Source organism: Chiloscyllium plagiosum, chromosome 7 (assembly GCF_004010195.1).
Source record: "Chiloscyllium plagiosum isolate BGI_BamShark_2017 chromosome 7, ASM401019v2, whole genome shotgun sequence".
NCBI lineage: Eukaryota > Metazoa > Chordata > Chondrichthyes > Orectolobiformes > Hemiscylliidae > Chiloscyllium > Chiloscyllium plagiosum.
In genome coordinates, this window is record NC_057716.1 from 33,742,514 (window position 1) to 33,758,626 (window position 16,113).

General features: G+C 39.4%; 1 protein-coding gene across 4 annotated transcripts in view; it reads right to left on the reverse strand.

The window, feature by feature from the left end:
* Positions 1–148: 148 nt before the first annotated feature.
* LOC122551460 (sentrin-specific protease 2-like) overlaps positions 149–16,113 on the reverse strand; it is a 425,299-nt gene continuing 409,334 nt past the window's right edge. For 3 of the 4 annotated variants that reach the window (XM_043693394.1, XM_043693393.1, XM_043693395.1), the window contains 5 exons: positions 13,998–14,201; positions 9,779–9,858; positions 4,966–5,050; positions 3,014–3,109; positions 149–869 (listed from right to left, as the gene is read on the reverse strand). In XM_043693394.1, the coding sequence (XP_043549329.1) occupies positions 807–869; positions 3,014–3,109; positions 4,966–5,050; positions 9,779–9,858; positions 13,998–14,201 (528 nt within the window). In that variant the 3' untranslated portion in view covers positions 149–806. Of the gene's footprint in view, positions 870–3,013; positions 3,110–4,965; positions 5,051–9,778; positions 9,859–13,997; positions 14,202–16,113 lie in introns of those variants that run through there. The other variant, XR_006312107.1, reaches the window with a different exon arrangement.

Sequence of the window (16,113 nt, forward strand, 5' to 3'; positions counted from 1 at the left end):
CAACAAGCATTTGAAGCACCATGGTTCTTCTACATTTACACACACACAGCAAGCAGTTCCTTACAGTATCACTGCTGTATTACTGCCTTTAGTTCACTTGGTGAATCATTAACTTGATACTTCAAAGTCAATAAACAAGGTGAGAATGTGAAAACCAAATAAATTTTATTAAATGTGATAAGTCATAAATATAGATTTGAACACACTTAACACTTGAAGAGTGGACAGTATCCAAAGGAATTATCAATCCATTCATTTCCACTGGATGTGGCTGTAGTAGAAGAAAGAATGTATTGTCAACAACACCAGTCAATCTTAGTGAAAAGACTAACACTCACTCCCTTTACCCCAAGCAAAGTCTTTCTTGATCTGCATTAAGTGGCAGGTATTACAAATTACACAGAGTTTTGGAAGTGCAAGACGACAAGAAAGATTCCTTCTGCTTTCCTGAAGATCTTATTGCTGTTAGGTTTGCTGTTGAAATACACATATTTAAATACATTACTGAACAGCACCTTTTTGCCACAAAAAGTCAGCTTTGGTTTTCAAAGAAGGATGATTGAACTGGACGTTCTGTTTATTCCTAGTTACCTTACTCTTGTTATCTGCCATAGTATAATCAAATACTCGCAAGCTTGATGAAGGGTGAGTGATCACCGTGGCAAACAGCATCTGGTGCAATCCTCATTCAAAAACCTAGAGGCAGGTTCAGGCTCCAGCAAGAATCCAGCATTTAGCACATTTCCGTCCATTAAAAGGCTTGAAGCCACCTTTCCTTTTGCATTGACTTGACCAATAGCTGGACATCACAGCATTCTTTTGTGCAGAATCTCCCAAACCATTTTCATTCTAAAGTAAGGAATGTCATGCTGGAAGAAACCAAAACACAATAAACTTTAATTTACTACTTGAAATTATACCCAATGGTGTCTCAGAGATTATACTGCAGATTGTCACCAAGGAAAATAAAAATCACATTTATTTCAACCCATGTTGTGCATTATGCTATATAGACAATACACTTAATTTGTAACTTCAAATTGCTCTTTCTAGCACAGATATACTCGTTCCCATCAGTACTGTATCTATGTTATATACAGTGACAGACTTGTCCCCAGCAGGACTGTATCCCAGTGTCATATAGTGACAGATCTGTTCACATCATTACGGTACATTAGTATTGTACAGAAGTCATGCTGGTGTGGACAGTTCTGTAACTGTATAAGATGGGAGCACAGTACTGGTAGAGACAGTTTGTCATAGTATAACATGCTGTACAGTACTGGTGGATATGTCTGTCCTCATGCTGTGATACAGAACAGTGGAGACATGCCTGTCACTGTATAATACTTGGGTGTAGTACTGGTGGATGTGTCTGATACTATGTGACACGCAGGTACAGTAATAGTGTACTGTTAAACTATTAATAGTGTACAGTAGTAAACTGTACAACATTGGATGGGGACAGGTCTGTCACTGTACAATACTGTGGGACAGTACTGGTATGGACTGCTCGGTCAATGTATAACATTGGGTACAGTACTTGTGGGAGCAATATCAGAAAAAGAATTACACTTTGAATGTTAACCTACCTTATATGTTTCAGTTACTGAATGACCATATATACCTTTCCAATATTTTTGGTTTCCACATCCTATTCTGTAACCATGATATGGAGGAGCGGGTGGACTGGGGTGGACAAAGTTAAAAATCACAAAACACCAGATTATAGTTCAGCAAGTTTTTTCAGTTGCAGGACACTGTAATCTTTTGCGATAAATTCTGTGTCTTATGATCCTGCTTCCACAGCTACTTGATGAAGGAGCAGCGCTCAGAAAGCTAGTGCTTCCAAATACAACTGTTGGACTATAACCTGGTGTTGTGTGATTTTTAAATATTTTGCAAAGAATACCTAATTGGCCACACTTCTGCTTTGGTGTTTTTACTCCCATCTCTTATTTCTCTCTCTCTAACTACTACACATCTTTTAGTTGCTTCTCTATCTGTGTCACTGATAGTGCAGGTTCTGGCTATTAACGAGTCTATTCTTTTTCCTTGTTTGCTTTTTAATTATTATTTTAACTATCCTTCCAACCTGAGCCCTCCTTTTACTGTTCTACAACAGAAAGCCTGCTGATGTAGGTTGGACCTAGTGCCAATTTTAACAACTTATTTAGTGTTGCATTTTACAAGCAAGCACTTTCTAACCCAATCAATTTCAGGGTCAATCTACTTATAAGGCTTTAATTGAATGTGCAGTTAACATCCAACATCTATATCAAATAAAAACACAATAAATTATGAAAGCTTTACTAATTTGAAGTTCCTTGTGACAATCCCATTAATCCTTTCCACAAAGACCCTCTTCCCAACCTGACTCAGGTGGAGGCCATTCGAACTGTACAGTTCTTTCCAACACTCAATAATTGCTACCGGTGACAGTGGACCCCCTTTTTCCCACAATGCTTCTTTAACCCCAATGTGCACATCCCCAAGGCAGTTTGTCAATGGCTCAGTAATAATCCAGAGACTTCAATCCTATTCTTTTATACATCTTACCCAAGTGACCAGTATTCAAATGTCTGTCTGGGCATACTGAATCCAGTTGTTGGTTTTTTACCTTTAGTATTCAAATCTGGCATAGACAATTGGGATGCCAATCTTTTCTGCCTGCTGACTCCTTGTAGGAAATGGGTTCTGATCGTCTTACTCACATTGAAAACGATATAGTTCATGGCAAATGCCCACAATTTGGTGCTAGTTTGGACTAACTGCCAGTCTCACTCATTAAAGCCATAGACTTGCTGGTGTGAGAAATGAGAAATGTCTCTCTAGTGCAACAGAGGACTACAGTTAACTCTGGGTGTTGGATCTTATAAATGTCGGGAGTTATATCACTCACACCTGATTTAGGCACAGATAATCCAAAGTGGGAAGTATCCAGTTTTAACACAAGTTATCTTGATTAATAGAAAACCTAATCTTTCAAAACGTAACACAAATAATTTCCTACCTGGGTGAAGGTAATCTGCTCATCCCTTGCAATATAATCAGCATATTTACATACAAATACCCCACAATCACTTCCATTCATTTGCTGTGGAACTTCCTATCAGAAGAGAAAGAAACCAAAAATGAGTTTTACTTCAATGTGGTCTCAAAGTGCATTTCCTATTTTTAATTTTCTGACAGGCTTAGTTTATTTCATTTCAGGTTAACAGCACATTCATTTTTCATTCACCTCTGCCATGATAATTCCGATTTATTATGCCAGACTTCTGTTTCATCAGCACCTAAAACATTGCTTCTGTTTATTGTTCAGTGATCTTCTAATTACAGGAGTTAAAGGCTTGTATATTAATGGTTGTCACTATTGCCTATGAATAGGAACTTCGTGATGCTATTATAGCAAACCACTATAGGAGAGCATTTCAAGAGACAAGCAGTATGGGGTGAATTTCAACTGGCATTCCAGCCTTTGTAGAAATAACTTTATATTGATGTTTATAAAAGTCATTGCAGACAAAAATCAGGCAGTTTCTCTAATGGTTAAGCCATCCAATACAGAGGAACCTCGATTATCCGGCATTCGATTATCCGAATATCGGTTTACCGGGAAGATCAACGGTCCAGATGCTCGGCTAAATTATGTTATCCGGAATTTAATTAACCGATTGAAATACTCCCAGCCCGTGTCCTTCGGATAATCAAGGTTCCTCTGTAGCTTGTACAAGTTGAAAATCTACCTGTACCTCTTTTCAAAGTGCGAAGAAATAACAAGAGTGTGAAATGCTGCAATGGACAGAAACTGTTTGCATTGATAAAGAAGGCTGCCATGAAGTCTGCAACTGAAGTGATTGCCTACATTTTCTCTTCATTTGTTCTGTATTTTCAACATTTTTATTTCCAAATGCAGTTTTGCACACAGACAAAAACCTTCTTCTGATAAAGGGTTACTGGACTTGAAATGTTAACTCTGTCTTCTCTACACAGATGTTGCCAGACCTGCTGAGTTTTTCCAGCAATTTGTTTTCGTTTGATTCAGATCTCCAGCATCCACAGTACTTTGCTTCATTTTATACACAGGCAACCTACTTAACTACAGTAAGTGTTATACTGGTTTTAACTGCTGTAGACTCAGGAAACTTGACATTCCTGTGATTGATTTCAACAAGATGGCAACGTAGTGGTAATGTCACTGACATGGGTTCAAATGCCACCACAGCAGCTGCTGGAATTCAAATTCAATTAATAACATTAATTATGAGTAAAAAGTCTTAAATTATTTTTAATAATGACCATAAACTGCTGTTGATTGTCCTTCAAGAAAGAAAATCTACTATCCTTACCTAATCTGGCCCACATGTGATTCCAGACTCTCAGCAATGTAGTTGACTTTTAGCAGCCCTCTGACATGGCTGAACAAGCCTCTCAATTAAACTAAACGTTTAAAGAAAGATTGCAGCAGTGGCTCATCATTGACTCATCAACAGTAATCAGGGGCAGCAACCACATCCCATGAAAGAATAAAAACCACCACAATCTCAGGGTAGAACCAAAAAGGCAATACAAAAGAAAACCCTTCTCAATTATTTTAAATATGACTGTGGGTCATTTCAAAATTCATGTTACATGGAAACCATCATAAGTTCTTCAGACATTAGGTAGTCTCCAGTACCAGAGCAAAATGGCCACTCTTTATGTGCCAGGAAAGAGTGAATCCTTGCACCCAATGGAACATCCATTTTTCTCCTAACCAAGCATGCAGAGAAAATACTGGGTACTACTCTAAGTGATAAATCAGTGCTGACCTCCTCCCTACTTGCTAGGAGAGAAAGTGTGGTTTTCTTTCAGCTATGGTAGCTGAGAATAAAACCTGGGATCTGGCATCCTAGTTATTTCCAAAACAAAGTTAATCTTTAAGCAGTCTGGTGAAATATAACAATATCAAACGCTTATACTTACATTAGATCTCATGCTGCGGAGAACCCACTCAGAGGAATCCAAATGTCGGCCTTTCTTATTTTTGCTTTCTTCCTGTAAGTATCGCCTAAAATCAAACATGACAAGAAAGTCAGAATCTGCAAATTTTAAAATATCAGCACTTTGCATCATCTCCTGACACGTCATAGTTGTAACATGATCGCATTATGGAATCTTTCTAAACAGGCAGAGTGACCAAAGGTGACCAAACAGCAGACTCTAAGACTCTCTACCTCAGTTATGCAGTGGACAGTCAAGATGCATTTCTCTGCTTTTTCTGAAATCATTCCTCTCCTATTGCCCTTCCTGTTGATGCTTTCCCCATCTTCTTCAGGTTCTGAATGTGCTTGAACATCAATCAGTAGTACCTGTTCCAAGTGGTCAAGACTGCAATGTTATTTGACCTGCAGGCATTACCAGTGTACCATAGCATAATCGCAGTACAGAAAGAGGCCATTCAGCCCATGATGTCTATGGCAATAAAGATAAACAAACTAGCCACCTATTCTAATCCATTTTCCAGAGCCTTGCAGGTTCCAGTGCTTTGTGTGCAGATCCCAGTTCATTTCAAGGATTTCTATCTCCAGCAGCAAACTGGCCAGAAAATTCTAGGCATCAACTGTACCTTCAGGTGTAAAACTTCTCCCTAAAATACCCTCTACTCAACCAATCAATTTAAATCTGAACTCCCTACGTGAAGTTTATCCATCCCCTCAATGTTGTACACCTCAAGTAAGTCATCCCTCAGCCTCCTCTGTCCTAAGAAAAAGTACACTAAGTTACCTAATCTTTTCTCATCTGGATTCTCATCACAGCAATTTTCTCTTTCCTCTAATGTGGTGGCTAGAACAGTACATAAGATTCCAGCTGTGGCCTAAAACAGCATTTTATACAATTCCAGCATTGCACCTCCATTATTGTTACTATATGTTATCCAAAAAAGGAAAGCACATGCTTTCTTCCAAATTTTATCCAACTGTCCCTGCCACCTTCAAGGACCTGTGGACATGTACACCCAGGATCTCTTCATTCCTGTCTACTCCTCTCAAACTCAAAACGTATATTTTGTCATGATTTGGAGATGCTGGTGTTGGACTGGGTGGACAAAGTTAAAAATCACACAACACCAGGTTATGGTCCAACAGGTTTATTTGGAAGCACTAGCTTTTCGGAATAAGTGTCTTATGATCTTATATTCCAAATCACCTGATGAAGGAGCAGCGTTCCGAAAGCTAGTGCTTCCAAATAAACCTGTTGGACTATAACCTGGTGTTGTGTGATTTTTAACTTTGTATATTTTGTATCCTCTTGCTTTTCTTTCTGTCCCCAAATGCATTATCTCCCACTTCACAAGATCGATTTGCCACTTTTCCACTCACCCAACAAAACTATCAATATCATTCTGGGGTCAACACCATCCCTACCATTATCAAAGACATGTCCAATTTTTATGTCATGTGCAAACTTACTTTCCTCCCACACTTAAGTTCAGATTCAGATTGGTAGAGCCCACTGTTGGGACCTACATGTTCTGTTGGTACCAGTGAATCATACTGGATATCATCTTAATAAAGGACAAACCAGAGACTTTTCCCTCTTGTCTGAAATTAGCAATATAGATTTGCATACATCAGCAACAAACCTGATGCCTGCTTCTGGTCCCTGATGCAACATTGTTTTTTATCCTGAGGCAGCCAATAGCAGTGCTGAATGCCTTTTGGGGACAAAAAAACACTGGCTTACAGTTTAAAAAAATTAAGGATCAATAAACATTGTGATTTACGATCTAGAACCCCAGGCTAGTATTTTGGGAGTATCTGTGCGAATCCCATCATCACAGATAGTGAAAATTGAATTTAATGCTGACCATGTAATCACTCTCAACTATAACATCAAATATGGTTTGCTAACGTCTTTTAATGTCATTTTAAAATCAACTATCCTTATCGAGAATGACCTACATGTGACTCCAGACAGCAACATGGTTGACTCTTACCTACCCGCTACGCGTTTAGGGATTGGCTATAAATGCTGGCCAAGCAATGCTCACATTTTATGAAAAATTAAAAAAACATCTTCCAGATCCTGCAACAATGCATCAGAGGCCTATAATCTTCTTACCTGACACCCAATATCCCACTACCCCACCCATCATTATTCTTTGTGGTCTGCCATCTTTCTACCTCATCTCCAACAGCACTTCCATGCATTTGCAACTGATTTATCCAACTGTCAATCTGCCATCTATTCTTTTCAATCTGCAATCTACCTCTCCAAGGTTAAGGATCCTCTAAGAAGGTAGTTATCACAATAATGATAGAATTTCAGATGCAGTTTGAAGGAGAGCAGGGTCAAAGCAGGTCCTCAATTTAAACAAGGGCAATTACAGAGATACTAAGAAAAGAGTTGTCTAAAGTTGAATGGGAAAATACACTAGGTGTAAGGACTGTCTTTATTTTGTTTCTAAAAACTGGGAACTAAAATGAGAAAGAACTGTTTTGTAAAACAGCATTTGGAAGGGTGGCTGAGGTTTGAAAGCAAGAACCCCTGATAGCCATTGCAGGCATTGTGTAAACAACTAAACAAAAGAACAAAGAACTGGGGATGCTTTAAATCTGAAACAAAAACAGAAATTGTTGCATAAATCCAGCAACTTTGGCAGCATCTGTAGAGGAAAAAAAAAAAGAGTTAACCATTCTTCAGTAACCATTCTTCAGAACTGACTGTAGCAAGGACAAGGCTGGTATACCTGTATATGATGAGGATGGGGGGACAAGGACAAGCTTGGTATACCTGTATATGATGAGCAAAATACATAGCTGCTAGACAGAGTCTCCTTTGGTTGTGAGGAAAAAGCATACTTGACTCCATCTTCAACAATCTGTCTGCTGCAGATGCATCTGTCCATGACAGTATTACTCTTTCTTCAGTGTCACAAGGTCAAAATCCTGGAATTCCTTCCAAAGGGTATTGTGGATCCATTTACAGCACGTGGATCGCAGCAGTTCGAGGAGGCAGCTCACTGCTACCTTCTCAAGGGCAAATAAATGCTGGCTCAGCCAGTCATACTTAGGATGGACAAGTGAATTTATTCAAATGTCAAGAATAAATACTGAAGAAATTTGGGTTCTTCAGCAGTGAAAGAAAATAACCTTACAGCAGCAACACAAGATGAAATAAAATAGAAATCCAGAGTTCATTCAAATTCATTTGAACTCGCCTTTGAAATCCTGTATTTTTCAATGAGATTGCATCTCATTCTTGCAAACTCCAGAGAGAATAACCCACATATCCAGCCTTGGAAGGAAGTCGATTCCAATCCCAAGATAAAAGGCACATTTAAAACTGGTATCAAAATATTCTTCTCTACACAAAGCATGATCACTTCAAGGAATTGGCATCTGAATGAAGTCTGAGAAAACAAAACCTGAGAGCGAAACAAATATTGTAATAGGAGAGCTTTTATGGATATGTTGAATGGCATTTTTGTTTATAATTATCAGATGAACGGTGTCATTGCTTTGATGATTGCTGTTCCACATTGGTTTCGCACGAATTGAGTTAACAGGAAGCCTTGTTTTCTTGGAAGCTATTTCAGGAGCTTTTGTTTATTGATCAATTTTTCTGCTTATACTAGAAGCTGTATATACAATTATAATCCTGCAACTGAGCTTGCACAAACCTGACAGCAGAAAACAAATCACTATTGTATTGTGCCTTTAATAAAGTGAAGGCTGTTTTGCACTGAAGGTTTGCAGGCACCTGACTAGCAGTCTCAGAGTGTACTGGAAAATTGAAAATATGTAACATTTGGTTGTGAACTAGATACCTCAGTTGTTTTGACAACAATTCAAATCGAACCAGTTTAAATTATGCCCCAGGACACTAAAACCCAATTGATTTTGAGCTTATTGTGTTTTCCAGCTTCGAACCAATGAGACGATCCAATGTTTAAGGTATAAAGAAGCCGACATTTTGGAGAGTGAGACCAACTGCCATCGCCAGAGGAACTGCCAGCAACACCCTCTCTATCAAAGGTACCTTTCTCATATGAAACATCTTTGCAGCAAAAGACTAAAGACAACCCAGGGAGATCTCCAGCCTGAGGAAGACATACACTGAAGATGACAGCCGCTGTGTTGTTTTGAAATTAAGTTGATGTAATTTTAATACATGTTTATTGGAACAGTATATTGTTGTGAAGTCGAAGGCAGATAATAAGTAGTTAAGATAAAGGGGCCTTAGAATTGTAAATTGTTATTGTTGAATGTTCACTTTTAAGTTAAAGAATAAAGTGAATCATAGAATCTCTGCAGTGTGGAAACAGGCCTGTCAGCCCAACAAGTCCACACATTCCCTCCAATGAGTAATCCATCCAAACCCATTCCCCTATCCTATTATCCTATATTTACCCCTGACTAATGCACCTAACTGACATCCCTGAACATCATAGGCAGTTCAGCTTGGTCAATTCACCTAACCTGCACATTTTTTGGGTTGTGGGAGGAAACGAGCACCTGGAGAAAACCCATGCAGACACGAAGAGAATGTGCAAACTCCACATATACAGTCACCCGAGGCTAGAATCAAACCCAGGTCACTTGCGATGGGAGGCAGCAATGCTAACCACTGAGCCACCGTGCTGGTCCAAATAGTGAAATTTGGGAGTTTTCTGTCACTCATACTTTAACAGATTACGAGGCAAGGGGAGCTTTTCTGGGTGTTTGGGTTAATTAGCGGAAGGGTTCACGCCACGTTGTAACACCATGACATTTATTTCCAGCTTGGTACTTACAACAGTATCCAGCACAAATCATCATTCCACTGGCCCATGGAATCAAGGTGAAGGATTGTCTTCTTTCTTAAATCTGCTACCTGTTTCATACAAATTTATCTTTTAAGTATCATTGTTCACCTCATACTGAATTGCACACAAAAAAGATTGCTTTGTTTAATCTCTTTTATAAAGCTCAGGAACACTTAAATCTCAGTTTTATCCCTCTTTCCTTGGGTGAGATCTTGCATCTTATTCTGGCCTGGAATCAAACCCAATGGCAGAAAGCTGCCATTAAAGTGCCCCCTTTGGCAGCAGCAGCCAAGTACAACAAAAGTAGTATTATGTCAGGGGGTGGTGACAAAAATATCATCAATTCTGTTGAGACTGAGCACTCTTCCTCTGAAGGCAGTGAGACAGCAGACCTACTGCCAACTGGTGTCAATGTCTTTGAGATTGGGGAGGTGGCTGAGGAATGGGCCATTTAGGTAGTGGAAAGCCTGGATCCAGTGTGTCCTACTGGAAAGGCAGCTTGTCAGAAAGAAATAGAAAGGGAACAGAAACGATGGAAAAATCTTTGTTTTAGAAGGAGAGAAAGCAATACAAGGTTTTGATATGATGGCAAGGGAAGACAGAGAACAATACGGGAACATGAGAGAATGAAGAGTGCACTTGGGGAACAGAGGGACTCTACTTTGTGGCTAGTTTTCTATCCATACTTTACCATTTCTTTTTACATTGCAGACAAATTTTAATTTTGTGATTGATCCTTCCCTTCTCAATTATTTATTGACTTCTTTGTGTTCTCTTTTGTAATCAGACCAGAAGACACAGGAGCAGAAATTAAACCATTCGAGTCTCCTTCGCCACTCAATCATGGCTGGTAGGTTTTTCAACCCCATTTTCACACTTTCCCCCTGTAACCTTGGATTCCCTCGGCAATTCAGAACTTAACTATCTCTGTTTAAATAACTAAATGACCTGGCCTCCACAGCCTTCTGTGGCAATGAAGTCCATTCTCTGGCAAAAGAAGTTTCTCCTTATCTCTTTGAAAAGTTATCCTTTTGTTTTGTCTACATTCTGACTGTAGACATTTTCTTTAGTTTCAATTTTGTCATTGTTCCTTTATTTAGCTAAGCTGATATCCATTACTGGCTAGTTTGTTCTTGTCTTCTTGTGAGTTGTATTTTTCCTTGCTCTATTGAGCGCAGGTTTAAATGTTCCTCATTCTTGTTCTTTATCCATCAGTAAAATTTCTAGTTTATTTTCCCCAAATTCCATTGTAAACCCCAAAAGCATCAATTTTTCTATAATTTATCACTTTGGCGCTTGACTTACTGAAATCCTTCTCAATCTTTTAGATAACAAGACTGGGCAAATGGTTGAATTATCAATGGGGAAGCATTTTGTAGACAGTGATTACGCCTCAATTAAATGGAAGATTGTTATGAAAATGGACAGGATGGGCCTGAAATGGACAGGATGGGCCTAAATTGGGAGATGGCTAACTTGAATGAGATCAGATATGACTTGGCCAGAGTGGTGGGACTATCAAATTCTGTGAACCCTGTATATTGAGGGGTATACAGCATTGGATTAAGAGGAAAGGGGAGCCTTATAGCAAATACTGAGAGCTCAAAACAGCAGAAGCCCCAGAGGAGGATAGAATGTACAAGAGGGAATTTTAAAAGGAGATTAGAAGAGTGAAAAAGGGGACATGTAAGGAAACTGACAGGTAAAAAGGAAATCCTAAGTTGTTTTCCAGGTACATTAACAGTGAAAGAGTAGAGCCCATTACGGACCACAGCAGTCATATGTGTGTGGAGCCAGGATAGTGTCCTAAATGAATACTTTTGAGTCAGTGTTCACTAATGAGAGAGACAATATGGGTCTAGAAATTAGGAAGAAAAAAATTCAAGAAATTAGCTCAGAAAAGAAGTGTGGTATGGTGTCTCAGACTAAAAATTTGATAAATTCCACAGTTGGATGAAATATATCCTGGTTGTTCAGTGGGACAAGGGAGGAAATAGCAGGGGCACTTGCAAACATGTTCAATTCTTCCCTGGCAATAGGACAAATTCCAGAGCACTGGAAGGCAGCCAGTGTAGTACAATTATTCAAGAATTGAGCAAAGAATAACCCAGGAAACTCCAGACCGGTCAATCTAACCTTGATGGAAGGGAAACTATTGGAAGCAACTCTGAGGAACAGAATTAATCTACACTTGGAGAGGCAGGAATTAAGCAACAACAGTCAGTATATTTTTGTTAAGGGGAGGTCAGATCTGACCAGCTTGATAGAATTTTTCAAAGAGGTGACCAGGTTTATAGATGAGGTATTGTATTTTTGACGTAGTCTATTTGGACTTCAGCTTTTGATAAGGTCCCGCATGGGAGACCGATAGCAAAGGTTACATTAGTCCATGGGATCCAAGGAAATTTGGCAAATTGCAACAACACTTTTGGAAGGAAATATAGGTTGATGGCTGAGGGGTGTTTTTCCAACTTGAAGTCTATGTCCAGTGGGGCCCCACGGCAGTCAGTATTGGGGTTCTTGCTGCTTGTGGTTTATATAAAAAAAGACTTAGATTTGAATGACGGAATGAAGTTTGCAGATGATACAAAAAATTGGTGGAGTGGTAAGGAGAATAGCTTTAGATAATAGAAAGATATATATGAGCTGGTTAGATGAACTGATCAGTGGTAAATGTACTTCCAATCCAGATGAATGAGAGATGATGCACTTGTGCAGGACAAGAAATACATGGAAAATGGTAGAATTTAAGAGCAGGGACATAATGCTAGAACTGTATAAAATATTGGTTAGGCAACAGCAAGAGTATTGTGTGCAGTTCTGGAATCCACATTACAGCAAGGATATGATAGTACTGGAAAGAGTGCAGAGGAGATTTACCAGGACTTTGCTTAGACCAGAGACCTACAGTTATGAAGAGAGATTGGACAGACTGCGGTTGTTTTCCTTGGAGATGAGAAGACTGAGAGCGGGCATGACTGAGATGTATACAATTATGAGGGGCACAGAAAGGATAGACAGGAAGAGACATTTCCCCTTGATAGAGTTTAAGGTCAGGGAGAGAAGGTTTGAGATGTGAAGGAAACCTTAACTCAGAGGGTGGTGGGAATTTAGAACTCACTGCCTGTGCAGGTGGTCGAGGTAGAAACCCTTACAACATTGAAGTAGTATTTAGATCTGCACTTGTGAGGTCAAGGCAAAGAATATGATGAGCCAAGTACTAGAAAATGGGATCAGAATAGTTACAGGATTGTTTTTGACCAGTGTGGACGCAATGGGACAAAGTCATAGAGTCATAGAGATGTACAGCACCGAAACAGACCCTTCGATCCAACTCATCCATGCTGATCAGATATCCTAAATTAATCTGATCCCATTTGCTTTTTCTGTGTTGTAGATCTATATGACCCTTCATCTTCAATCTTATTATCTTGTGATCACCATTGCCTAAGATTCCATACACTTAATCCCTTTATCTATTCTTGTTCTTTCCGACGGCTGTACATTGTTGTATAGAAAATTTAATTCATTTTTAATATTTGTTCTGTTTAAGAATCCTTTCACACTTCTATTTTAGAACTATTTTTATTCCCTGATGATTTACTGTTCCCTCTTGCCCTGATTTCAATCAGGGGATCCCCGATTTATGAACACTCACACTTACAAATGGAATTCCATACAGGGGTGTGCAATTTTAACGATCCAATGAGATATGAACCTTTCCTGTACTAGCCAAAGGCTATTTTATATTGTCTTGCATTGTGTTTCAACTTGCATACAAACTGACTTGCAAATGGACTCCCGAATGGAATCTGTTCGCAACCCAGGGAATAGCTGTATTTGAGCCTCAGCTATTCAACTGCAAAGAAATCATTTTGTCTCCACTAAATATTCACACATTAGCTCCTTTCAGCATAGACTCCTGCATAACTATCAATGGTCAGCAAATTTGGCTGTCTTTTCTCCTCTGAGTTGAAGTCAACTCTCACACTTCAATTGTTGCTCTGGACAAGATGTGCAAATTTAGTAATAGTTTGAGAATCAAACATGGTCTGTTGTAGCTTTTTATCCATTATCGATTGGACCAAGTTTCAATGACTCTCAGGTAAATTAACAGACAACAAAATGTTAATGTTAATGAATGGGACCCAGAATAACAGCACAAGAAACACAGGATACAATGTGAACAAAGGAAATGCTTGCTTACCGTCAAACACCAGTGTACACCCAAATGGACTGGTACCAGTATAAGGTCCTTTTCAAATAAATCGATACCCTTTGTCCATTGCTTTACTGTCTGGTAACCTCCAGTATGCAATTTCAGATAGAAGAAAGTACTAAATGCATAAACTTTGGGCAAAGAGGCATCTTTACTCCTTTCCATAAGTAGACACATGTAGAAGTTAATAATCTGCAAAATATCAGCAGAAAACCATTAAAAGGCTTAGTTCTCTCCAGTCTGTACACAATTTAAAAGTCCAACATAGTTTGCTCCCCTTTATTTCTGCCCTTGCACCTTTTCTACTGGCCAAGGGAGAATAGAGGAGAATTCATTCTCTCGGCAAGTATGGCTGACAATCCTTGAACCTTGGGCTGGATACAACAGAAGAGCTGCAGCCATCTGTACAAGGGTAAGAACAGCACCTGATCAACATCAGCTGTAATGTTCTCCTGGCTGACCAGTCTGCTGACAATCTACTGCCTGTGCTGATGATTTTGGAATAAATTACCTCAGAATACATGTGTTCTGGAACTACACTACAGCAAGTGCCAGCACCTATAAGAAAGGAGGAAAGGGTAGACAGGATAGATAGAAAGACATAGATAGATGGACAGACAGACAGATAGATAGACAGATTGATAGGTAGACAGATTGATAGGTAGACAGATTGATAGGTAGACAGACTGATAGATCAGATGAAATTTAATACATAGAATTATAAAATGTTTCATTTCGGTATGAAGAGAGGGACTTGCATTTATGTATGCACAAATTATTGAAGGGAAAAAGGACAGATCAAAAGTGTGCTTAATAAAATATAAACAATCTTAAGACTTTATAAATAAGGGCTAGAGTACACAAGTAACAAAGTTATAATGAACTACTGTAGTATAAAATGCTGGTTTGGTCCCAAATGGAGTACTGTGTCCAGTTCTGTAGTATTATAGAAAAGGCAAAAAAATTCACAGGAGTGGCTCAAGAGTGAGAATATTCAATTATAGATGAATTCATCATAGAAACCCTGCAGTGTGGAAGCTGGCCATTACACCCATTCAGTTCACACTGACCCTCCAAAGGACATCCCACCCACACCACCCCTGTAACCTTGCATTTCCCATGGCTAACCCACCTCGTCTGCACATCCCTGGACACTATGGGCAATTCAGCATGGCTGCACATTTTTGGAGTGTGGGAGGAAATCAGAGCTCCCAGCGGAAACCCACAGACAGAATGAATGTGTAAACTGCATAGGGACAGTTGCCCAAGATGGAATTGAACCTGGGTCACTGGCGCTGGAGGGCACCAGTGCTAATCACTGAACCACCTTGCCATCCCCTATTTGAGATTGGAGAAACTGGGATTGTTTTCTTCAGAAAAGAGGTGTGAAGGAGACTTGGTAGAGGTGTTCAAAATATCGAGCAGTCTGGACAGAACTGAACAGGTGCAATTGTTCGTGTTGATAAAAAGACTGCTAACCAGAGGACATATTGTAATTAGCAAAAGAAGGAATGGAGAAATGAAGAAAACTACTTTTGCTGCAGCGGTGATTAGGAATGGGGATGCACTGTCATGGAGGTTAGGGTCTGGAATGGATAATCCAAAGAGATTCTACAAGTATTAGCCCAAAGGTAGAAGACCCAAAGGTTGCGGTGGTGGTGGTAGAAGATTGTTTTTCAGACTGGAGGTCTGTGAGCAGTGGAGTGCCACAAGGATCGGTGCTGGGTCCTCTACTTTTCATCATTTATACAAATTTATTTGGATGTGAGCATAAGAGGTATAGTTAGTAAGTTTGCAGATGACACCAAAATTGGAGGTGCAGTGGAAAGCGAAGAAGGTTACCTCAGATTACAACTGGATCTTGACCAGATGGGCCAATGGGCTGAAGAGTGGCAGATGGAGTTTAATTCAGATAAATGCGAGGTGCTGCATTTTGGGAAAGCAAATCTTAGCAGGACTTATACACCTAATGGTAAGGTCCCAGGGAGTGTTGCTAAACAAAGAGATTTTGGAGTGGAAGTTCATAGCTCCTTGAAAGTAGATTCACAGGTAGATAGGATAGTGAAGAAGGCGTTTGGTATGCTTTCCTTTATTGGTCAGAGTA